The 25,834-nt window shown below is 43.2% G+C and overlaps 2 protein-coding genes across 6 annotated transcripts in view; one reads left to right on the forward strand and one right to left on the reverse strand.

The window, feature by feature from the left end:
* Positions 1–258: 258 nt before the first annotated feature.
* On the forward strand, positions 259–11,505 carry LOC120408585 (thioredoxin-like). Of its 2 annotated transcripts, XM_039545683.1 has the most exons (5): positions 259–435; positions 5,625–5,729; positions 7,329–7,388; positions 9,440–9,505; positions 11,293–11,505. In XM_039545683.1, exons 1-5 carry the CDS (start codon positions 412–414, stop codon positions 11,353–11,355), a joined length of 318 nt encoding a protein of 105 aa, XP_039401617.1. In that variant the 5' UTR covers positions 259–411; the 3' UTR covers positions 11,356–11,505. The 2 variants fall into 2 exon arrangements, with proteins under 2 accessions (XP_039401617.1, XP_039401616.1); XM_039545682.1 differs by lacking the exon at positions 259–435 and having other exon boundaries at positions 5,583–5,729.
* Positions 11,506–14,046: 2,541 nt separating this feature from the next.
* Positions 14,047–25,834, reverse strand: part of PTGR1 (prostaglandin reductase 1) — a 39,017-nt gene continuing 27,229 nt past the window's right edge. For all 4 annotated transcript variants that reach the window (XM_039545793.1, XM_039545796.1, XM_039545794.1 and 1 more), the window contains 6 exons: positions 23,929–24,093; positions 22,938–23,055; positions 20,957–21,112; positions 17,451–17,556; positions 15,853–15,971; positions 14,047–14,823 (listed from right to left, as the gene is read on the reverse strand). In XM_039545793.1, the coding sequence (XP_039401727.1) occupies positions 14,713–14,823; positions 15,853–15,971; positions 17,451–17,556; positions 20,957–21,112; positions 22,938–23,055; positions 23,929–24,093 (775 nt within the window). In that variant the 3' untranslated portion in view covers positions 14,047–14,712. The remainder of the gene's footprint in view (positions 14,824–15,852; positions 15,972–17,450; positions 17,557–20,956; positions 21,113–22,937; positions 23,056–23,928; positions 24,094–25,834) is intronic.

Raw genomic sequence — 25,834 nt, forward strand, 5'->3', positions numbered from 1 at the left:
CCTCTCTCCTCTGGGGCCGCAGGGGGTCAGTGCCCGCCGCCGCCGCGCCCTCTCGCTGGGGCAGGGAGGAGCTGTGGTGATTCCTCAGGAGGATTCCCCCTCCTGACAGCTCAGCGGAGTCCCACCCCCCACTCAGGGAGGGGGTCTTAACCCGCGCCACTCAGCGCGCGCCGCGACGCGCCGAAGGGGCGGGGATAGAAACCCGCGAGCACTAGCTCCGCTGCGTCAGGCGTTGGCGCGCATCCTTCTCTTCTGGGAGAAGGAGAGGCGGGGCGCGAACCGCGCGTGCGCACTGAGGCCTGTGGGGGTTGGCCGCTATATAAGCAGGAGGGCGGCTCCTCCGCGCCACAGGCACTAGTGGTCCAAGTATTAGTTAAGCTGCGTCTTGTGAGCGTAACCCAGACGGCAACGATGGTGAAGACCGTGGGAAACCTGGTGAGTAGCGGTTGGTGGCGGGGCGGGCAGGGCCAGCCGCCGCGGGTGGGGCCAGCTGGGGGCTCGGGGCGGTTCAGTGCCCGTGAGCTTGCGGGAGCGCGCGCGCGGGCGCAGCCCCGCCTCGTGCCCGCGCCTTAGGGCTGAGCGCGCTCGCTACTTGGGGGGCGGCCAGGCACGGGGCGGTTCTTCCCCCTTCCTCCGGGGCAGCGGTGTCCTCGGGGCCTGGGCCGCCCCACTGCCGGGGGCAGGGACGCTGCGCCAGGCCGCGGGGAGCTGTTCTCCTGAGGAGCCTCTGGCTGAGCCGGGCCGGTCTGCGCTGGGGAGGGGGGGGATCAGTTCCCCCGCGGGACCCCTTGTCGCGTGGGTGTAGAAACCCCTCCCCCTGTTATTGCTCGTGCCTGGGTAAGGGGCCCTCTCTCTGTAATTGTTCAGGGGTCGCCAGGGAGTTACATTGGCCAGAGTTCAGAGTAGCAGTCGTGTTAGTCTGTATCTGCAAAAACAACAGGAGTCCTGGTGGCACCTTAGAGACTAACAAATTTATTTGAGCAAAAGCTTTCGTGGGCTACAGCACACTTCATTGGATGCATGCAGTGGAAAATACAGCAGGAAGATATTTTTTATATACACACACACAACATGAAACAATGGGTGTTACTGTACACGCTATAAGGAGAGTGATCAGTTAAGGTGAGCTATTATCAGCAGGAGAGAAAGAACTGTTTGTAGTGGTAATGAAATGGTCCATTTTCAGCAATTGACAAGAAGATGTGAGGAACTGGGGAGGATAAGCATGGGGAAATAGTTTTACTTTGTGTAATGGCCCATCCTCTCTGAGTCTTTATTCACACCTAATTTAATGGTGTCCAATTTGCAAATTAACTCCAATTCAGCAGTCTTGTGGAGCATCTCAGAGTGGAGATCAGCTGCAGGGTAAACTTGTAAGCAGCTGCAGTGAGGATTTGTGCTGGTGGCACACTGCCTAAGTGGGCCCTGTGTCAGTTAATTTAAAAAAAAAAACTCAGCAGAAACTGAAAACTGATGATAAGTGTGCCCTGTGCTAGCAAAGTATAGCTTCTTACTTGCCACTGGCAGAAGTAGTATTTTCAAGACCTTGATGTCAAGGCACTAATATCTTTGTCCACCCTCTAAAAATGACTTTGAATACAGGTTCCTTGTCATCTGTTGATTAGCTTGGGTGATAGTGCAGTAGTCTAACAGTTATGGAAAGCATGCAGATTCCCTTCTTAGGGGGAGGGAGGAACATTGTCAGGAATGGTTTGTGCTCATCTGTGCAAGTACTTCCCAATGTACTGGGCAAACTAACAGGGGGGGACCCAATGTTGACAATAAACCAGGTCACTTTACTAGTGGTTTTGGCTTGTCGCAAGATAGTGTTTCTAGAGAGCTGTCTATGATGCAGACCTGCTGTGATTGTGTCCTCTTAATTTAAAATTTAAGCTGTTAAACAGAAATTATTCTAGTATTGAATTGGGTCCTAGTTTCTTCATGTAACCCAAAACTGGGTTTGCCAAAATAGTCTTCAGTGTAAAACTGAATCAGATTATACCCACTGGTCCCACCCTAGTGAATTTCATTGGCTTTATGGATGCAGTGAAGTAGAGAAGATGACAGTGTCTGAATAGCATGTCAAGGAATAGTTATTGGTGCCCAGGTAAGGTTAATGTTAGGGCCTCTGAACCAGTATTTTAGTGCTCAGTCTCCTTATAGCTTCACCAGATTATCTAAAGTAATGCTGATTCCTTCAAAAATCAGAATTGGCTTCTTTGATCCCTTAACTTCCAAGAATTGTTACAGTGGCACATCTTGTACATGGCCATGAATAGTCAGGGATAAATAAGTTCTACAATTTAATTATGATTAGTGTCACTACATCTCTAAGGACTACACATTCATCTAACATGGCTACCTTGAAATTCAGGCTGTAGCAACACAACCAAATCCAATTTGTACAGATGACTGTCTCTGAATTCCACAATACAGCAAATTAGATAGCAGAATTTACTTGCAGATAATGTTCAGCCAACAGTAAAATGGTACATGTTCCATTCCTCTATCAGTTTTATCTGTAGCATACAAATTGTGCTGCTTTTATCAGCTATCTGGTGAAATTTCTGAATTATAGCATATCAAAGGAACAAAGCAGTCTTTTAAAATACCTTTAAAGTGTCTGTATCCAGAGCTGAGTAAATCTAGTGGGCTTTCCCTCCGCAGTTGTGAAACCTAATTTATTCTTGGAAAATATACACCACAAAGGCTAACTCCATAAAATAACTTCAAAATAGGGAAGAAATTAGCTAGTGATCTGATTCAATCTCAAGAGTTTAAAACACTAATAGAAACATGAAGCTGTGATTGTGGTGTCTGTTATGTGAAATATGGTGAAAGTCTTTTTCTCTTGCTACATCATAGCTTCTGATCAGTGGAAATAGCCATATTACAGGATGTCTAGCTTAGAAACTCACATGGCTACAGGCTCATCCCCATTCCTATATTTATATTCTACTACTTGAATCTATTTATCTATTCTACAGCCAATTGATAACTAACATTGGCAAGTGTGTTTTGAGCCAGTAAAAAGCTGGGTAAGAAAGATGGCAAAAGGGCTGCTGATACTATTGGTTGGCTAGCTAAACTTGGCTCACCTCAGAGCTCACAATATTATTTCATTGTAAGTGAAAGCACTTAATGCTCTCATCTTGGTGTTAAGGTAAGTATAGAATCAGCTGGCACTGCTAACTTACAAGAAGCCAAAGGAAATGCAAGAAAAGTTTGTCTTATGACTGCACTCTTCTGCTCACACCAGTTTACTAGGAGCAGAAAGACAGCATAAACAGAATGATGTAAATTCATCAAATCCTGTATTTATTCTACCAGATGTAATAGGTTTAACTTTCAGCTTTTTTTCTGCTTACAAGACTAACCTGAGCCTACAGGGCAGCTTGAGCTATGTAATGTGGAAGGTAGCTTGCAGTGCCAGCCAGCAGTGCTCATCAACTATAGACATCAGATGTTTGGAATTGAGGTTATATCCAGGTTTCCCTTCAGAAACTCCTTAATTTTTTTGGCAAGGAGGAGGCAGGACACAGACAGAAGAAGGGGATCCATTTTTAAAAGTAGTATTCATCATCCTTTTTTCATTAGTCGAGGTAACTTAGACCTCACCTCTCTGTGGGCTTGGCTACACTTGCAAGTTGCAGTGCTGGTAGAGGCTTTCCAGCGCTGCAATTAGTAACCGTCCACACCTGCAAGGCACATCCAGCGCTGCAACTCCCTGGCTGCAGCGCTGGCTGTACACCTGGCCAGGTTGGGGTGTAGTGATTGCAGCGCTGGTGATCCAGCGCTGCTCATCACGTGTGGACACACACCAGCGCTTTTATTGGCCTCCAGGGAATAAGGAGATATCCCAGAAAGCTTTTAACTAAATTACTCTGTTTTGTTATGCAGCCTCTCTTTGTTTTGTTGTGAACTCCAATCGGAGCTCCTCGTTGAACTGCTTATCTAAAAAACAAACACTGATCACAGCAAACAGGAGCTATCTGTACCTGGCTGTGAACGATCAAATGAGAGGCAGGGAGAGAATGTTTGCTTGACAGAGAAACAGCGTTGGAGGCAGGCTGTTTGCAATTAAGACCAAGGGTTCCCGAACATTTTGTGATTTTTCAATCCAGGAAGCTAAAGTGTTGGCTCCAAAAATCCACTCTCTCTCTCTTCCCCGCTCCCTGTCACAGTACACCACCCACCACCCCCCTCTTTTGAAAAGCATGTTGTTGCCAGTTGAATGCTGGGATAGCTGCCCATAATGCAGCACTCCCAACAGCGCTGCAAATGTTGCAAATGTGGCCACACACCAGTGCTGCTCCTACACAGCTGGATGACCAGCGCTGCAAACCGTAAGTGTAGCCAAGCCCTGTGTGTCCCAGTACTTAGTACCCAGAAGCCCTGTCTTTACAAGAACACTTGTCACCTGTTTTCTCCAAATCTTCTGACTTGACACTCTCCCAGTCTCCCCAGGTACTGCTAGCAGTTCCCTGACAGTCTCTCAGATGTTTATCATGCTATTTTGGGAATTAAATAAGTCACTTGGCTTGCAATCCAGGTATATAGCCTAAAACAATCTGGACATCTACTTTATTCCTCCCGATGACATTCTTATCTAAAGAAAAGGCAAACAGTACATCAGAACTCTTGATATGTCATGCACAGAAGCACTGAACCTTGCAGGAAAGCTTCCTTTTTATTGCAAAGGATGATCCACTTAAGTATGAAGACTATATAATTGGTTCTGTAGTGCAGTGTGATTAGCTTATACCTTGTTCAGGGACGTGTAACTGAAGTGAGAGGTGTAATTCTAATCTATCCATTTTGGATTGGGGGGCGATGCTACTGTGCTATGAAAACAAAAGGTAGGGCTTTGGTAGTTATGGGCATAAGTTGCCTACTTTGCATCAAAACCTACTGCTTTGGTGATATTTAAGAATAAAAGTTCTAAAGTTGTAGGATGAAAGAACCGGACAGACTTGACTGAATGCAGTTAAAATGGCTTTTTCAGGAACAGTTGACTGGAAACGTTTGAATATAAGGAGAAGCTGGGTGTGTTTCTATCTGATTAGAATGATAACAATTCTAACAGAAGATCTGTTAGATGTCCTCATGTATCAAACATACCAGAACACTGGCAGTAGGAAGCACCTGTATCACTAGTTAGAGCAAGTATTTGATTAGAACTCGACAAACTCTCTCTCCTTCTCTCTTGCCTAACCTGCATGCCCAGTTCTTTTTTTAATGCAAACTAAAAAGGCAAATCTAGTCTCAAGTAGTAGTTCTTTTGTTTTGGCTTTGGGCCAGCCAGTACAACAAATCTGCTGCTACAACTTGATGGGTAATTCCTACATGAGAGAACATGTTCTATTGCTGAAAAAGTAATAAGGTTACTGTAATAGCTTTTGGGTTGTTGTAGGAGACATTTTTTTGGACTCACGCTAGTGTATTCAAAATCCACTGATTCTAAAGAGTCTTGGTATGCAACACTGGCTGTTAGGATTGAGCCATCAGAATATCCAGTCTGGAAACAGTATGAACTTCGGAAACAAGTTAGTCTTAAAGAGGAGGGACTGATTTGAGCACACTTGCAAAAATAACACATGGTGTTGAATCTCTTCTCTCTACAGGAAGAATTTAAGTCTGAATTGACATCTGCTGGTGTAAAGCTTGTAGTTGTTGACTTCTCGGCCACATGGTGTGGACCATGCAAAATGATCAAACCCTTTTTTCATGTAAGTATCAATGCCAAACTCAATACTCTGCTAGTTTTTACAGCTGAGACTTGACTAGTGCAATGCTATCTTACTATAAAACTAGGTCACTATGGATGTCTGAATGGTCTTGTGTTATTTGACACACAGGGGGGAAGACTTGCAATAAAATCTCAATTGTGACCTACGTGTGACTGTAACCAAAACAATCATGTTCCTAATGTTGTCCAAACAGTTCTTCACCACTCTCTTTAAAGCATTCCCTTCTCCCCCCCCCCCCCTCCAAAAAAGTGAAATGCTATTCACAACTTGTAGTGGGGATCATAACAAACTATCAAGGTCAAGAAAATTGAAATAAAATTTAGTCTCTGGTGCCATAGAAGACAGCCTTGTCAAATGATTTTGAAGTCTAAAAATCAAATAACATTCCAACAATCAAAATGACAGAACAGGCTGAAATGATATTAATACTTATGACCCAAACAAGAAAAGTAAAGAACTTTTAGCCCTTTATGCTAATGCCAAATAGCCATCAGTGTAAACTAGTAATCATGATTCATTAGTGTAATATGTAGCCATAAACTATTACAAATGTGTAGCTTGGAAGTTGTACCAATTTCCTAGTACAGTAGAACCTCAAAGTTATGAACACTTTGGGAATGGAGGTTGTTCATAACTCTGAACAAAATGTTATGGTTCTTTCAAAAGTTTAAAACAGAACATTAACTTAATACAGCTTTGGAACTTTACTATGCAGAAGAAAAACACTGCTTTCCCTTTTTCAGTAGTTTAACAAAGTACTGTACTGTATTTGCTTTTTTGTCTCTGCTGCTGCCTGATTGCATGCTTCCAGTTCCAAATGACGTGTGCGCTTGACTGGTCAGTTCATAACTCTGGTGCTCGTAACACTGAGATTTTCTGTATCTACTTATTTTGTGAAGAGTAAACATTTTTGAATGAAGGTACTTCCCATGTGACTCCAAAGTTTCAGCTCTATTAAAACTGTTCTAATTCTCTTGAGGAATTGGGTCAAACTTTCACAAATTATCATTTTTCTTCAGTCAAAAGAGAAACATTACAATCTGTAAAGCTATTAAAAAGAAGATAATACATGTTTGAGATCCATCTCAAGGAAGAGGGTACATGTGTCACTCTGTAGACCTGTAAATCTTACTCTTCAACTGACTTGCAACTTGCTTAGTGGTTTTAAAACTTCATTATGGTTTAGGAGCATGCAAATATAATCATCCTAGAGACACATCTGTCATATGACTTCATGCCCTAATTTCCTCTCTAACTACTCTTAGTTTAAAGCTGGGTAGTAGGAGGTTTGCCTTTTACTAAGATCTTTAGTAAAAAGTACTTGAAAGTAAAATGTACTACTAAACATCTTAAAATGACTTCTGTGGTACATGTAACTGAACTCTTAATGCTCCAGCTAGTGACATAATTGCTGTATGGCAAATGAAACTTTTACTTACCTACTTTTTACTAAAAGATACTAACTGGTAAGATATTTGTTTTTCTCCAAATGGGGCTCTTATACAAGACTCCTAGAGCACTCTTAAAGTTTATATGAAATAAAAACTGCAACTTTAACATTTTGTTTTAAAACTTTAGAGTCTTTGTGAGAAGTTCCCAGACGTAGTGTTTCTTGAAGTTGATGTGGATGAGGCTCAGGTAAGGTCCTCAGTGCACCGACAAGTAATACTGTTTGTGGCAGAACTGGCAGTAAAGGTTAACTTTGCCATGCAATCTATACTAGGAAACTTGTCTCCTAAAAACTTAAGGTGGTCTTTGCTCTCAAAATGGTCCGTCACTGCAACAGTAGTTACCTAGAGCAAGAAACTAGGGATTAATTGTTATTTCTAAAGGGAGTATTTTAATCCCACTGTTAGTAATTCAGCATTTCTCCATCATGTACTTCAATTCCCTGCAAACACTAATTGACAAGAAATCAGTCTGATTGCTAAAGTGATCTTAATCCTGTACTCCTTGCATATCCAAAACTCCTGTTGTCCTCAGTGCATGTGAATAACATTTGATGGAAACATTCAAACTAGACTAAAATATCAAGAATGCATTTTAAAATCCAAATGTTAATAGGGGGATTTCTCTAGTATCTGGAATCAAGCCATCTTAAAAAGGAAACTTGAGTTTGTTTTCCTTTCTTGTAAGGAAACTGAGATCCTCTCGAGACTTCTTATGTTCCCAAAAGCTTATGCTTTAGGCTTTCAGCTGGCCATCTACAGCAGTCAAGGATTCTCTTGCACTCTTACTCCTCCACCCATTGTATTATGGGTTTTTAATATCCTTCCTCAGAAGCATTGGTGTGATCATTGCTGCAGATGGGACATTGGATGGTGAGGGGCAGGTCTCTGAGGTGGCACTACTGTGCAGTCTCAGATGCCTGGCTAGTTGGTTCTTCCTCACATGCTTGGGGTGTAACTGATCGCCATGTATGGAGCTGGGAAGGAATTTTCCCCCAGGTCATATTGGCTGTGATTGGTGGAATAGGAGGGGAAGGGGGTTGTCTTCCTTTGCAGCATGTGGAGGTGGGTCAGTTGCCAGAATTATCTGGGTATATCGCACAATCACTTCCATGCCATTGTGGGGGCCTTGGGCACAGGTGCACCTTGATCCTTGCTTTTGTTCCTTGTGGTACATATGTCTAGTCTCCTGTGGGTTGTAATACTTTGGTCAAATGTCAGTTGTTGGGTATATTGTGCAGGGGACGGCCTACAAGATACAGGAGGTCAGACTAGGTGATTTGATAATCCCTTCTGGCCTTAAACTCTGATAACTGCTCAAAGTTTCCATTTGGCCCTCATATAAGTGATCCAACATTTGTTGCATTCTGAAGTACTTATGCTGTAGTAGGCTTGTCTGTGTATTGGCAGTATTTCTATATTGCCTGCAAATCTTGTTTAGAATCTGGTGATCTTGCATTCCCCTCCCATAGTTTCCTAATGTTATAGAGGAAAAACTACCTACTTATGTATTTGTCTTCCTGTGCCCATGCTGTGATGGTACCTTGAATAGCAAAGGCACTGCTCTCTGCAGGGGTTGCAGCCAATCTAAATTTCACTCCTTGTCTCCTCCCCCTTTCAGTTAGGATAACTTAAACAGTCATTGATTGGATATGTGATCTATTAAAGCTGATGCTATTGTGTGCTAGTGATAAACTATTCTTGAGTGGTAATAAGCAGCAGGAACACTACTCATTGCTTAAAAATACCTGTCCTTTTGTAATGAATGATAAACACTTCTAATTGGAATATCTTTATAAGCCTTTCCAATATAGGCTCTTAATTGGAACAGATGGGAGTAACATCAGATTGCAAACCTGGCTGACTAGTAGATGCTTGTTTAACAAACTCATTGGCAGACCTTCAGCTGTGAAATTACCTTACAAATAAGGCATGATATGTAAGAAAGTTAGGTTTTTTTGTAGTATTGTGCTACTTTCTGCAGAAGTAGTCTTGTTTCTGCCTAAACAAATCCAGCAAAGAGGATGAAACCACTGCTAGTTGTAGGAACAGGAAGACTATAGTATATCCACATAATAACTAGTGACTGGTCTTAACTGACCAGAGTTGCAAATAATTACTTGGTTCCCCTTCATTTTTTGTAATCTGTTACAAGTCTGATTTCATAAGAACTATATCTGATTTCTGGTTAGTTATGTTTAATTTGCCAAGCTAAAATTGCAATGAAACTTTCTTTTTTAGGACGTGGCTTCAGAGTGTGGAGTCCAGTGCATGCCAACATTCCACTTCTACAAGGAGGGCAAAAGGGTAGGTTTTCAACATTCTTAGTGAAACAGTATAGGTGTGAGGAGGGGGGATACTGGATGCTGAAACACTAAATATGAATTAAAATAACTATGTGTTTTTTCTGGCCCCTATACATTATAATAAGGTTTAACTCAGAGCTGCTGGAAGTTATTCTAGGGGAAAATAGGACACTGGGGCAAGTGGCCGCACACACAATAGTTAGCTGTTTCCTGAACAAGTCTGGAGGAATGGCACCTTGTGAAGATCTCAAAATAGCTTGCATCTCAATTTTACCTCCTGAACAGTATAGTTCACTTACACGTACTCAATTAAAGAGAGCACAAATGGCTTTAGAGTAGCCTCAGAAACAGGGAAGTTCATATTGGCACCCTAAGAACAGGATAATGCCTAGCCTTCTGCAATGGGTCACTAATGTTAGAAACAAACTACTTCTAAATGATTAACTGCATGTAACAAGTTCTGGCAACACTCTAGGTTTGTATTCCAGGTAAATCCTAATGTGAAGTTTTGACACAGACTTTGAGCCTCTCTTCAAAACCTAATATGTCTGAAACCTGCTTTATGCACCTATCCCAGCTGCAAGCCAGCTGGACTTAATTTTAATTAGTATTCCTATCTTTTTGTGACCCAGTCATAACTAAACAACAATTCATAACTCTTTTTTAAAAAAAAACAAGCAAACTAATCTTAGATGTGTTTAGTCTTCAGCTATATAGAAAGACAAAGGAAACAAATTCAGTACCTCTGCACAATACCAAAATTGTAATTACTGTAAATTATGGCAGAGCTGAAAGTCTAAACTCCAGGCACTATAATAAAGTGAACTTGGGCCAAGACTATTTATGCTTTCTCGCAACCTAGAGGGGAGCTTCTGGTTGGAATATCTGATTTAGTAACCTCATTTGGCTGTCTGTTCTCCAAAAGCACTTAGTTATGAAATAATTGGATGGATGGCTGTGCTTTAATATAAAACAGGTCCTTCATACTGACTGTCATCTTCATTCTGGGCTAATGTATAACCAGACTTGCAGGCACACTACTCAAATAACTTTGTTCATGTTAGGAAGGGCCTTCCGGGGGTGGGAGCTGTGGCTTTCAAATACTAAATTTGTCCATCCGAAAACATGCCTCAAATGTTGGGTGGATTGAGTAGGTGCTTACTATGTCCAGTGTAGACAAGACTGTCTTCTAAAATCTCTAGTAACTTTCTCTTTAAAACTAAATATATCCTTTTGTTGCTGAGTCTGTTCTTTGTCTACAAATCTAACTCTGAAAACATGTTGTCCAGCAAAGTATTACCTAAAGTTAATTCATCTGGATGTGAAGTGGTGTCATAACACCTTAGTGCAGTAGGTGAAAAGACATTGCCTTGCATCCAGAGTTTAACTGACTAGTTTGTGACCTCTTGTAGATAACATGCAAGATTTTTAGTAAGAAAAGTTTAATTCTTTACAACTTTTGAGAGCTAAGATTGACATGGCATATGTGTAGCTGGTTCTTATGAAATCTGTAACCCTGTGAGTGTAAGACTGGAGTCAGTAGGAGGTGCTTGGAGAACAATAAAGCAGTCTGGCCCAAAGTGTGTAAAATACTTTGGGATGTAGAGCTGCAGAATACAAAATCTGGAAAGCAAAACAAAAAACTTCAAACCTCAAACACTGGCCACCTATTATCCTCTGATTTATGGGACTAAAATTGCCAATATCTTTCCAGGGATTATAAAACTATTTGGGCTAAAATCACTGTTTTAAATGGCTATTCTTAAAATAAAAAAATTATTGTTACAGGTGTGTGAATTCTCTGGAGCAAACAGAGAGAAGCTGGAAGAGAATATTGTCAAGCTACGCTGATCAAACAATGTGAACAGTTAATGTTGACTGTTTATATATAGCCTGTAACTTTTTCTACTTATGGAGTCTAATCAAGGTAGCTAAATATGTATCCAAAAATTGTCCTTTCAGACTGTAAATGAGTACAATAAAATGTAAATTCATCACTTACAGAGACTGCTGTCCAGTGTGTGAAACTAGGCAGCTTGCATAAGATACAGCTGTATTACTTCTTGGGGTGGATGGCTAGGTGGTACTGTGGTTTTCTACAGGACCAAATGCTAGGTATGAAGTTAATCCCCTCAATCCCTCTAAAGTACTCCCCTAAAACTAGATGGCCATTTTCACTAGTATTAACCTGCTTTGTACAGCATGAGACTGCTAATTTCCAGCAGTCTGTCCTGTTTAAACAAAGCTCTCAGTGCAAATAGTTCACCATAACCCATTGTAATCCAAAAAGCATGTTTTGCAGTAATAGATTAGTACCATGTAATGTGTCCATCTTATTCTGCTCGGGTTTGGAGGTGCTAACACACTATGTTGTCATGCTAATGTCTGACTACAGGTACCAAAACTATAGTTTTAATGGCTTTAGAGAGTCACAATGTTTAAAAAAAAAAAAAAAAAAAATCCCCAGGATTCCATATTCAAGATGTCTCACTTGCCTGGCTTAGAAGTTATATAGTGAGAAACATTTGATGCAAAAACTTGAAATAATGAGGGGGGGGGCAGGTAACCTTAGCAAGGTTGGTATGTGTTACCTGCTGTCAGTTGGTTTCATTGTCTGGATGACTTCAGGTTAAAGCTCTTTTCAATTTCTAAATATAAAAAAAGGGCTTTGGTACTGTTTGTCACAAGATCCTGGGTCTGGTCTATTCCCCACCATGTAACCAGTCCCCTGGGAGTGCCCAAGGACCCACACCATTCCCCAGGGGCAGGCCCCTGTTCTCTACGACTGAAATGAGATCTTGGGCCACTAGCAATACCTGTCTTTCTTTAGTTCCCTGTGGCAAATCTAGACAAGCCAGACTCGTGTACAATACAAGGCTCCTGCACCCCTTCAGGGCACAAATGCACTCGGAGTATTTGCATCTGCCTTCCAGAGTTTTTGCTGTTAGGTGTCATTGATCGGTCATTGGGGTTTGCCTTGTTTCTTTGATTCTCAGTTGATATGGGTTGGTTTCACCAAGTTGGTGACACCTCATGTCTCTTCTTCTTTAACTCCAAGAGCAGTGTTAACCTTTCACACCTCTCAGGAGGTCATCTAGTCCAAGGTCCCTTCCAACCCTAATAATCTGATTCTCTTGGGTAGCAATGAAAAGCACAAAGGGAAAGTGAGGCAGATGCAAGCTTCATAGATTACAAAAGATTCCCACTCTGTCACATTGAATTCAGCTGACTCAAGCAGAATAGAGCTGCAGACTTATTGTGTGTTAATTCATCACACAGCAACCTTACAATACTACTGATGAGTTAGTGGCTAGGAGGTTTTATTGCATGGATCATCAAACTTAATAGTTTAGTGCTACAGTCCCTTGCACGAAGCAGAATATAGGTAGAATTTACAAGTCGTTTAAAAAAAAAAAAACTTGCAAAACCTGTCTCGGCTGACCTATTATAGTAAGATTTTTTTTTTAAAGACGTGTCCTGGTCTCCTATTGTTCAGCAAGAAGGCTGAGCTGTATTTGTGAGTGGGCCAGGGCTCGCTTTCAGCCAGAACTATGTGCCATCTCTTTAAGAGCAGTAGAGCTGCAGGCAGTAATTCCCATCAACTATCAACAAAATTGTGCTTGAGTCTATCTTGCTTTTCCTAGCAACTTACACTCAAGCCTGTATTCCTTTGCAATAGGTTAATCAGCTGCCCTAACCTTCAGGCTGTTTGTTTGTTTGAAGACAATATAGTTGTACTAACACAACTGGAAGGCTAAAGATGTATTATTTATTCCACATGATAGTTAAGAATCTAGCAGGGATGTTTGCTATTGCCTTAGCATCAGGCATAGGACACCAGGTTTTTTGTTTTTATAATATGTTGATTTCAGACTCCATTTGGCTTCCTGGAGCCCATGCAGAACCTAATCTGTCTTGGCAACAGGGAGTGTTGCCTAATTTTAAGATGCATTAGCTGCTGTTGCATTTAATGCGTTCAGCATTCATTTATCGGCATGATAGCCAGTAGAGCTAATATAATATAAGCCCCCACTTGGATGATGTGAGCATGCTGTGTGAACCTTTTAGTTGCCAGGTGAAAGGCATCAGGCAGCCTGTCTACACCTTATTCATCATTTGTAGGGGTTCTGACCCCCGTGTTTCCATAGAGTTCACTGCTTCTATATGCACCTGCAGATAAGGGGATCTGATGTTATTCAAGTTACTTACTGCTACAAGCTCTCCATTTTAGGCTATTTTCAATATCTTTTGAGTTGAGCACTATTTCGTCAATCCGGGCCTCCCTTACTCTTCCACAACATGATAGTCTTATGCCTTTACCTCCTGTGAGCTGAGTGACCACTGAATTCCTGCAGAATTTCCTAGATGTGGATACATACTTGTCCTAGTGAGTGTGAAGAGCTGTCTGAGTTAAAATAAGGTGTTATCCTCAAATTGGCATGGTGGGAAGGAAATGGTCTCTAAAACAGATAGGAAAAGTTATTTTATGCACAAAAACAGAACAAGTCATAAATATTGCCACTCCATGTAGTCAGTTTCATGTCAAGATAAGAACCATTTTCTTTATCAATAAGATTTTAATGGGTTATTTGTCTTTGCATGACCATACAGCATATTAGAACAGCTCTAAACTACTTAATCACATTACTGCAGGGCTATAGGTTGCTGTGACTGACAAGCATGTTATTAGCTACAGAATAAAATCTACATTTTAAGGGGATCTAGTACAAATTTATTGTAATGACTATTTAGCAGATGCTATTTAAAAGATTGCAGTTGACTTCTGCTCTCTGTATGGACCTTAGTTCACATCAAGCTCTTAAGCAGCTCAGTTAAGGTTCCTTGTGTTCTTAAGAATAAGGTCAGATCCTCAGTTAGTACAAAGCCATATTGCTCACTCACAGTTTACCTGGCTGGCTTTTTTCAAAATGCCCATGAAATTAATAGCTTATTCTTGTAAGCCTCAGAATCACATGCATCAGTGAGGACTGATTATAGCAGCGATAAAGTGGATTCATCGCTTAGCTGCAGGAGCAACACTTTGTTGCAGCATTGCATTATTTGAGGAAGCATCATTTTCCCCAAGCCAGTTGGAGACTTGTCTAATCTGAGCATACTTTAGCCCATTAAAGGTTATGGTTGAGCATTTGGCATGAAGACAGATGAGCTATTGGTATGGCTTTCCTAAAGGAATGAACCACATGCCCTTTACACTTTTATTATTGCTTTTCCAATGTTTTCTCCCTTTAACAGTCCCATGAAAGCTGCTGGCATTTTTTCAAATCCTTCGGTAACATGTTCTTCACACTTAATTTTCCCCTGTGCAAAGAAAAATAAAACAATTTTGCTCAATTTTCTTCTACTGTGCAGGTGGGCTAAACTGTAGCTAGATGCTTTCAACTTGTATAATTCCTAGCAGTTGATGTGAACTGTGGTAGCTCTGTTGAAGTCAATGGAGCTGAACCTGTTACATCAGCTAAAGAGCTCACCCTTTGAGAGTAGAGGGTAATGTCTGTAGTGTAAGATTATTTTTTTTAGTGACCTCTCACCATTAAATACTGCTCAGCGAAAGTGATTTAAATGTGGTTGCTGCTTTTGGTGGCCCATCTACCATTGTTCCTCTGACTAATGCCAAATTCCCTATGGAACATCAGTTTCTTTTCAGAGGCTAACTGCAATAAGTCTAACAGAACTACGTCTTCAGATGTGGAGCATTAGAACTCTCCAGAAACAAGATTCCTCTTCCTCCCCTAGTAAGTGCAGTATTGCCAACCCAAGTGATAGGCCCCACAACAACGGTTTGGTGCTTTGTGGCTTAGTATTGTCTTTAGGTTTCACATTTTCAAGCTTTTCTCTCCAACCAAACTGAGGTGATTTAAACAAAACAAAAAAAACTTTTTTCACAAGAATTGGCCATGCTTTAAGTGGAGGGGAAAGAATAGAGCAAGTAATTTAAATATTTGCCAGGGGGGGAGAGGTAAAAGGTAGTTGGACTCATTTTGAAATGAGTCTTGCTAAGAGACTTGCATTTAAACTTAGGGATATCCCCTTCTCACTTGTCAGTTAACTGACCTTACAGTGGAGATGAGCTGAGTTTGGTACCTTTCCCCTTCAGTTTTGGCTGAGCATAGTTTTGGCTGCTGCATGCCCTATTCCTCTCTTCTGTATTGTGTTCAGCATGCTTTGATGCTGACCCACCCCCACATCCCCTGCTAGAGGGACATGCTGGGTGTGGAAGAGCAGTGTATGAGAGCAGACTTTGGCTCTTCTTAGCATAGACAGTCTTGTGAAGAGGGAAGTAGCAGCATGAGTTCATACTGTAGTCTGAGGAACAGTCACACCTCTTACCTCTACAACCCATCTTAACAATATCTTCAGGGCCTCCTCACGCCTGTCATTCCATCGTGAGACAATAAATCCTTCCATGTAAAGCTGATTGAAGATCATTGGAATCTGAACATAAGGTCCTGTAGGAAATGGTAATAGGCAAAACAGTGGTAATATTACTTTGGCTTGGTTTTAAACAGTGTGAAGTAAAGAGATGCTGACAAAGCAAATCTAGTCAGTGTGTCATCAGCCCCAGGCTGCACTTCTTGACCAGATGGGGCCCTGTACAAAATGGTGTCAGTGGTGGTGCAGACCACCTCTCCCCCCGCCCCCGTATACCCATTGCCCAGTGGTTAGAGCACTGACCCAGGAACCTGGAATGTTAGAAATGCCTAACCTGATTTTCACCTACAGCCAGCCCTGACTTCAACTGGGCACCAATGCAAATCCCACCATAAAAGTAAAACCATCTAGAGCCCTAGGGAATGAGAACTTTTCCATCTAGATGACTGAACTGTGTAATTTGCTTTGCTACAGAAATAGCATGCATCAGGCTGTTTTACCATTGCTGTTTGTTTACTTAAACATTTGTTAGGTAAATAACACCCTAAAGATAAAAAGTTGGAATTGTTGAAATAAACCAGCTCATCATTTTCTACTGACCCCTAGTGGTCTGCAAGAGTGACACTCTGCAGTAAAGTCTCATTTAAATCACATATACCGGGGTTCTCAAATGGGGGTTGTGACCCCTCGGGGGGTTGCAAGGTTATTACCTGGAGTGTTGTGAGCTGTCAGCCTCCACTCCAAACCTCACATTGCTGCCAGCATTTATAATCGTGTTAAATATTTTTTAAAGTGTTTTTAATTTATAAGGGAGGTTGCACTCAGAGGCTTGCTGTGTGAAAGGGGCCACCACTACAAAAGTCTGAGAACCACAGACACATACCAACTGTCACCAGGTCTGTGTTATGGTGAGTTATCTGGTTGTACTCTGCAAGGGATTCCTTTCTTGCTGCTATTGGCATTTTAGATGAGAGGTCCAGTCACTGCTTGTGCTGAACATTAGTAATTTACACTTCTTGGACAATTTATTTCTATGGTTGTTGCCCATCACTACTCTTTCCCATTCCTGTTAAACCAACGTTCATCCTTCCTTCCTCTTGGTAAATGGACAACAGGACAATGAGATTTAACTATCTGGAACAGTTTAATGTTAAATATCAAAGATCAGTTATAAGTTGCTGAAGTGAGGGGTTCTCCCATTTGAGGGGCATCCTCGTTTACTCAGATGAAGCTTTGACTACAGTGTGCCTTTGTCTGTGAAGCTTTACCATTCCATGGTGGGAAAGGGCCATGAACTAAATGTGTTTTTTTTAATTTTTTTTTTAATTCTGGGCAAATACATCTTTGTTTTTGAAGCACAGAATACAAGATGATTGTGATTCACTTGGTCCTAAAAATGCAGCATGGGGGGTGGGATTGCTCCATAAAATATATATTTTAATTGAGGGTTTATTTCAAAACATAAAAACCATTAAAAGAATTCAAAGAGAGGAAAGTTCTTCCTTAGTTACTTTTTATGGTAGAAAAAAATAATGAACTGACAACAAGACTCATACCTTTCTGGGGCACTGTGTCATTGTATCCAGAGATGGCTCCGCACACAGCAATCCTCCCAAATTTCTTCATTTGATTCAGAACAATACTTGAAAACTCTCCACCCACCTAAGGGAGTTGGAACACACATAAAGTTGCAGATAAAACCCGTATTGATCATTGAGGGGTTGAACTTGTAAACACTTACACATGTAAATAACTTTTCTCATGTGAGTTATCCCATTAAGCAGTGCAGATCTGCTGAAGGGCTAGTCATTAGAGTCAAGTTACTCCTAAGCTTAAGTGCTTGTAGGGGTGGGCCCTCATTTGGAAGTGTTTGACTCAGAAGCACTGCTCTGGGCCCATCTCTGCTATATGTTATATGTCAGTCCCATAATATCGAGGCTGAGGGTCAGGGTTGCCTTGGCACGCCGTTTCCTGTTTAGATACACCAGCTGTATACAGCATTTTAAAAACACATAAGAGGACATAGTGCCTGCCCTGAAATGTTCATCTAAATTAGACAAAGGACAGGGAGGAGATTGAGTTTGAGAGCAGCAAGATGAACACCTTGGATCGAATTTAATATCAACCTGGAAAGGTAAGTGAGGTTAAACAGATAGAGGCATGGTACAAGGAAGGAGGTGGATGGTTAGCAGGTGAAGTCTAACCAGAAGTCAAGGTTTTTTAGGAAGGGGGTGTGTGGGAGGGGGGAAAGCAGCTGATCTAGGGAGAATGTGAAAAGGGGAGTGGACAAGATGAAGGCTTTGATGGAGGTGTAAGGGGCTGGAAGAGTGCAGGCACGAAGGGGGCTTGGAAGACCATAAGTGCTAAGAGGTAGACTGGGCAGGCTCTTGAAAGTAGCATCAGAATACCAAGCAAGAATTTCTGCTGACAGTATTTATATTTACAGTATATCCCATTAGAACTCCAGCACTGGAATGATCAGATCTTCCAAATGGCCTGCCTGATGCAGGAGTGCTAATTATTTAAACTGTTAGACAGTAGTAAGCTATTGCTCCACAGCTTTCTCTTAGGAGTCTGTGCGAGAAGTATTTTGTAACATCCTCTCCTCAGCTTGACAAAGCTTCACTGGCAACATGCTTTTTCCATTTGCTTGGCAAAATATTGAATATTTTTTCCCTGTGTTTCTAAGTGTAGATTTTTGTTGTTGTTGTTTTATTTGTGCACCAGCTGTGCTGATGTCAGCCCGCTTCTGGGAAAATATTGTAAATCCTGCTCCGGAGCCAAGCTATTCCCACAGGGCATGCCTCAGCATTTTAGGAGAGTATTAACACTAAACAACTTTTGTGTTTCTTTCATCCTTACCACCCTCCCCACATATATGCTCTCAGCTATTGACTTTCATTAAAACACTATGTCCATAGGGAGGCTACTTTTCCAAATGCTCACCCAACATCTGCAGGGCACTGGAGACTCTGTTGACAGCGATTTAAAGGTGTGATGTGAGATCATGTCAGATGGGAGCCTAGGCTTTAACTTAACCAGTTTGGATCTACTAAAGAACAACTTGCCTTGACTAGAGCTTTTGAAGGTATTATTACATTGTGTGAAATGAGTCTAATAACACATCTTTAAATCCTAGCTGAGGCAGAGGCTGAACAGCTAGAATCTGCTAGAACTGAAACATGGTTGATGTAGTAATGGTACTGATGGTTGTTTTCCTGACCTGCCACCCAAGACAGTGCGTCAAGGGCTCTATCACACCTAGGTAGACAGGTCCGCCACTGCTGAAAGTCAATGGAGTGCCATTGAATGGAATGCACCTACACCAATTTACATCAACTGATCATCTCGGCCAGGGTGACTTTTGTAAGTGTCTTCCATGATGAAGCCACACCTTATTATGAATAAGGGTGTGTGCTTGTCAAGAAAACCTATGAAGATCAGAGGTTTTTTTAATCTGTAATTAGTGACATTTTGGGATTTTTCCATGTTGCTGGGGCAGGGGAGCAGGGCCGGTGCAACCATTTAGGTGACCTAGGCGGTCGCCTAGGGCACTGGGATTTGGGGGGCGCCATTTTCTTCGGCAGTGACAGCGGCAGCCAGATCTTCGGCCACCCCGGTCGCCACCAGCATTTAGGCGCAGGGAGCTGGGGCAGGGGAGGGCCGCCTGCAGCAAGTAAAGGGGGGTGTGTGGCACGCAGGGGAACTCTCTGCCCCAGCTCACCCCTGCCCTGCCTCCTCCCCGAGCACGCCGTGGCTGCTTCACTTCTCCTGCCTCCCAGGCTTACGGCGCCTAAGCTGATTGGCGCCGCAAGCCTGGGAGGCGGGAGAAGTGAAGCAGCCACGGCGTGCTTGGGGTGCTCGTGCTTGGTGAGCTGGGGCGGGGGAGGGTGCCTCAGGGCGGAGGGTGGGGGATGGGGAGCTGCCGCAAGGGGGGCTCCTCATGGCAGAGGGGAGGTAGCTGCCATGGGAGGGGGCACCTCAGGGCACGGGGGGGGGGGGCGCAAGGTGGAAGTTTCGCCTGGGGCGTGAAACATCGTTGCAGAGGAGTGGCGGGTAAGGCATTGTGATGGTAACCGTTGAACCATTTTCCCTGAAAACGTTGAGGGCTGCCAAATTGGGGCAGGAGAGAAGATTAAATGAGCAAGAACTCTCATCATCAAGGCCAATGGTTTGCCAGGGATTCCTTGGCTGCTTTGATCTTTCTGGGGAAAAAGTCGGACCTGCTCGCTGGCTTAAGAATAGCTGTGTTGTGCTGCTTTTCCCACTGTCTTTGCAGAGGCCGAGGGGAGAAGTGGTGCTGAAGGGAGGGAGTCATGCTGGCGTTCCTGAGCCAGCTGGCAGTGGGGGAGTTGTTTTAAACTATTAGTTACATGTTTTTAGTTTTACACAGTTTCTACAGTAAAACGAGAGGTATTTTGATTATAATGAGCTTGCCCTGTTAGTATTATTTTATATTCCAGTGCTGCAAATTAGATCATTGTGCCAGGTACCGTGCAGACATAGATAGTCCCTGCCTCCAAAAGCTTACAATCTAAACAGAAAAGAGAGAGAAAGAGCAGGATAAAAAAACTGCTATTATCCCCATTGTATAGATGGAAAACTGAGGCACAAAGAGATCAAGTAATTTGCTCATTGTCACACCTAGATCTACCAAGTCACATTCAAGTGTCTTAAATACATGACCATCCTTCCACTCTCAGAACCCCTCAGACCTGCCACCTTAGATTCATTTTACATATAACCAAAATACAACTTTCCACTCTCTATCCCCCAGGGAAAGCAGAACAATTGTGCAAACCAACTCCCTGTTTCATCGTTATTCCTCCCTTCCAATGCTCCTGAACTGGAACTTCAGAATTCCATAAAAACACAGGCCAGCAGTTTTTGCTAGCAAAAGAGGAATTTGAAAGGGAAAACTGAAACAGAGCATAAGCCCGGACATTCTCTCGGGGCTATTTCTCACAGGACTAGGCCACAACATTCCAAGAGCACGTGCACAGCAGAAAGAAGTGAACATTTGCAACAAACTGCACGCTTGTCAACCCCAGTTTGAACTCACGTTATCAAAGTAGCAGTCGTAGCCATCGGGTGAGGCCTTCCTCAGTGCTTCTTCCAAGGATCCTACAGTCTTATAGTTAAAGGCTTCATCAAAGCCAATCTGTTTCAGATAAGCAACCTTTTTATCTGAGCCAGCGCAGCCAACCACTTTGCAACCCTGGAGGAAAAGAAAATACGTCTTAACTCTCAGGTGGTTTCAGAATAAAAAACAAGATGCAAATGAGATGCTACATGCCACCAGACAGCAGAGCCTGCAACTCTCCTTTGCCGTTCCCTACACAGCTTTGGAATGCTGCAGGTTCCCCAGCTCCTAGTGCCTTGAGTTGCCCTGTGACAGCTGATCTCCCCTGCTTCTCTTTGCCCTGCACAGAAAGTGGTCATCAGGCCACATGGGACTTTGAATTGCTACGCTAAGGTATTGTATAGGGGTTCAGTTAGCCTCTGTCCTAGATTTTAGTGCTTTAGCTACGAGGACCCAAAAAAGGAAGATACCAAATACAATTTCAAGAGTGTCATTTTCAAGGATCCATCACTGAAGGGGTTAAATTTATGACGTATGACACAAACCACTTAACAGTCACATTTCAGACCATTTCTCTTTGTGTTATTGACAGAGACAGAAAAATGTTTCTAAAAGTGTGTACGCTCTCCTCCCTTCCCTCATCCCCCAACATTTTAATCTCCTGCAAGGCAGGGGTTCTCAACCCTTTTCTTTCTGAGCCCCCCCGCGCCCCACAAACATGCTATAAAAACTCCATGGCTCACCTGTGCCACTGTTTTTTGGCATACAAAAGCCAGGGCCAGTGTTAGCAAGCAGGGCTCCACACCACAGGGGGCCCCGCAAAACTAAGTTGCTCAGGCTTTGGCTTCAGCACTGTGTCGTGGGGCTTTGGCTTTCTGCCCTGGGCCCCAGTGAGTCTAATACTGGCCCTCCTTGGCGGCCCTCTATAACCAGGAGCGGCACCAGGGTTTCTGGCACCCTAGGCAGAATTCGGGAGTCAGCATTTTGTGCGCCCCCCACGGGGCGCGCGGAAGCTTCCAGTTCCACTCCCATCGCGCCGCCGAAGACGGACCCTCCACCGAAATGCCGCAGGCGACAGCGGCAGTCATTGAGCTGCTCAATTGCCTGCCACTGTTTTCCGCGGCACGTCGGCCAAAGGTCCTCCTTCGGCAGCGCAACGGGAGCGGAACCGGAAGCTCCCGTGCGCCCCGTGGGGAGCACACAAAATGCTGGCACCCTAGGCGACCGCGTAGGGTTGCCTAATGGAAACGCCGGCCCTGCCTATAACCTACTCATGGCCACCCAGGGGGCCCAAGCCCCTAGTTGAGAACTACTGCTGTAAGGTACATATATTGTATGGTGCTTGTGGTGTAGTGGCAATATGTATGAGGAAAGCACGTGCTGTATCACTGACTAAGGAGAGTGCCGGTTGCAAGGTTTGCACCAGCTGAGTGATAAATGCAGGCAGGAATTGGTCATGACATTTTATTTATTCCCTGGGGGAAATACTCTGTTTCTCATCTGGCTCTTCACTACCACACTGCTAGATACGCATAGCTAACTGCATCTGTGATCCTGGTTCTTGCAGTAAGCCTGTCTGCTTTAGTGGGTTATGGGGACACTATTAACAGGGAGAACAGATCCGTGACATACACACATTGCAAACTGCTAGCTATGCTCCTGGGCTCAATAGCTTGATGCTCGTCCCAGGCCTAGCCCTAGTCACATAGAGGCAATGGGGTTTCTCCACTGAGTGAGGCTTCACAGGGGGGTGGGGCTAGCAGTCCCCAGGAGCAATAGTAATTGGAAACAACTGCATCATTTTAATTTAATTCTCCTACTAAAAGTGCCTTGCCAGAGTTAAACCACTGATCTTGGAGCAAGCCCCATCTAAGAGACGCTTTGTCTCCCTTCTGCCTAAGCACTCCTCCCCTTAGCTTGGCAGTCTATGGTGTTCATATGAACAATTCAAGCCACTCACTCCGATTTTAGCAATCTGCCCCACCACTGAACCCACAGCTCCAGCTGCTGCAGTAACCAGCACCGTGTCTCCTGCTCTAATCTTGCAGATCTCAAGTAGGCCGAAGTATGCAGTGAGGCTGAAAGAGAATGGTGGAGACGTTACAAACGCAGTTGGGTCATGCTTCATGTTGCTGTCCAGGGGAGGGGATATCTCATCCCATTAGAGATTCTTTTTCCTCATTCTATATGAAGCGCTCGGCATTATTTATAATGTGTACAAAATCCATTCAAGCTATTTGAATGTGGAAAGCTACACATCTTGCCCATTTTTTAAATAAATGTTAAGAAGCTTCTGTTCTGCCCAGATCACAAATAGCAAGTTGCAAGCTTTCCATGTGGCTTGTCCTACAAATATAGAGGTAAGAAAAGAAGCAAGTTAGGAGGAACTAGGCAAGAGAAAGCATGAGTGGAATGGAATTTCTTCTGTATTTAGGGCAGGGTTACCATGAACAGTAGCTCTGTTCGACAGGTGTAGATGTGCTTTTGATGCTGCGATTTGACTGTAGAATTCTACAGCTGCATATGTTTCCATCTTTGTGCAAACTCTGGAAATACAGAGAAATCAGCAGAGCAAGATCGGTATTTTATGAGTCCTGGCGTGTTACCGCTGAAATCAAAAGGAGTCCTTCCATCAACTCTAATGTCTGTTGGACTGGGCCTTTGGTCTGCTTTTTAATTCCAGCACAACACTCTGTCCCGATCCCATACGGCCAAGAAGCAACTGTGCGGTCTCCAAGTAGGGGAAAAGAGGCTCCAAATGGAGACATAGAGCTATAAGCCTCCCCCACACAGGATGGGTCAAAATTCAGTCCCTCTTCAGTGGAAAGAGCCTCCCGGAGCATGCACTGATTAGGCTGAAGTGTGGTGTGGTAAAGCCTGCACACAGATAGCTGGAAATCTCAATGCAGCGAAGTTTGGTTAGTCTTTATATAGCATGTGCTATGACTTACCCTGGCATGCCAATTGTCCCGAGAGTCAAAGATCTGGGGATCTTTTCTGGCCAAGGGGGAAGCAGCTGTAGATCTTTCCCATCAGAGATGAAGTGAGTTGTCCAGCCTGAATTAGCCACAACATAGGTCCCTACTGGGTAGGTGGGATTCTTGCTTTCCACGACTCTGAGAATACAAACGAAAGCCACACTTTACAACCAGCTCCTTCTCCCTAGCTTTACTAAACATTTACACAGGGCTCGGGGCTGTGTGAGGGTTAGGAGGAAATGCTCCCTTTAGGCAGGTGAACACAAAACTATCTACACTGCACATTTCCTGCACCTTTTTCTGGTACATGGCAAGAGGAATTACCATACTGGATAAGACTTTTGCTCCTAATATCTTAAGGAGGATCTCAAGCCAAAACCCTGACTGAACACCAGTTCAGTTTGAATCCTGAGTTGATCCCTGCAGCTTGGCCAGAAGGAGAGAGGAAGGTTGGGGAAATGGTATCTCACAGGGACAGAGCAGAAGAGGCAGTTCCCTATTCAGTAAACCAGGTCCCTTTTCAAAGGCTGAAGACATTTCACCTTCTAAAGGCTGCTCCTCTTGTAAGACAAGAAGGGCTCTTTAAGAACAGCCTAAAGACTGTATCGGCTTGGGACTGTAATAATGAAGATAGTTGAACAAAAATAACAAAATTCAGCAGAGGGTGCACACGATCCTTTGGCACCAGACGCTGTGAATTCCTCAGCTCATTTCAAGTGAAGTGTTACAGCTACTGATTGTACCCGACCTCTCGCTCAGAGGATTAGGGCTTAAATTTCCTCCCAACCTCTGGTTTCCCACACAGGACCACAAAGAAGTCTGATGATGGTGGAGACTCTATAGCATTCCTTGGCAATGGTGAAGTCGCCATACGCCTTATCAGCAAAAGGAGTAAGGTGACTGAAGAGTATTCTCAGCCGGAATTGCTGACTGTACCGTTCCTGGGTGAGCAGTTATTACACAGCACATTACATCCTGCATACAAGATGACACCTCAGGATATGACCACTTGTGCAATGTTAGCCTTTCCTGCTCTGTCTTGTAAGAACTCCCTTCAGTGGCACTGCTCATGTGAACAACACAAGTAAGGGTAGTCTTGAGGCTTCCGAACAAGCTCTAAGTAGTACCAGAAGGCAGTACGGCTTCATAGGATACACTTGCTTTCTGACTGGTTACAGACTGATAAAGAAAGTAGTTGCCAGAAAATATGGGGCCTCACAGAGAAGTATTGACTAAAAGGTGTAGCCAGTTGTGGTTCATAATGAAAAATGTTTGACACCAAATAACCAGACTTAGACAAATTTACTGTCTAAAGACAAAACAGCACAATACAAAAAGGAGACATACATATCCTCCTTCCTGGAAGCAATTCTTAGCTCATAGCATGTTCTCCTTACACAGAAGGTGTGCCTCGATTGTACCCCCAAAACCACTCATTTATATCATGGCTGATTACAAGTTAAAAAGCACCTTATACCTCATCTAAGATCTAACCCACCAGTTCCTTCACTTATTTTTCTGGACCTTTCCTTCTCTCTCTTTTGGATAGCACATTCCAAACAAGTTGGACATAGAGGTACATCCCAACTTCTGCAAGGACACACCATTTATGTATCTTGTCTTTGACAGCTTTCCTAATGCCAATTTACTTACGTCATATTCACTGTGTTGTGAGATACTTGACATGGGTGAACAGAATCATAGGGAGAACATAATGCATACAGTTACCCTATGTATTCTATAACTTTATGTGTATAATCTATGGTATATTAGTATCATCCACATAATACCTATTAATGTGCTGCATTGGCTAACAGAAAGTAATATAAGCTGCATGCAACCATCTCTTATAAGTGACGTTGTACCTTCTCTAGTGCTT

This window comes from Mauremys reevesii, linkage group 6 (genome assembly GCF_016161935.1).
Source record: "Mauremys reevesii isolate NIE-2019 linkage group 6, ASM1616193v1, whole genome shotgun sequence".
Lineage (NCBI taxonomy): Eukaryota > Metazoa > Chordata > Testudines > Geoemydidae > Mauremys > Mauremys reevesii.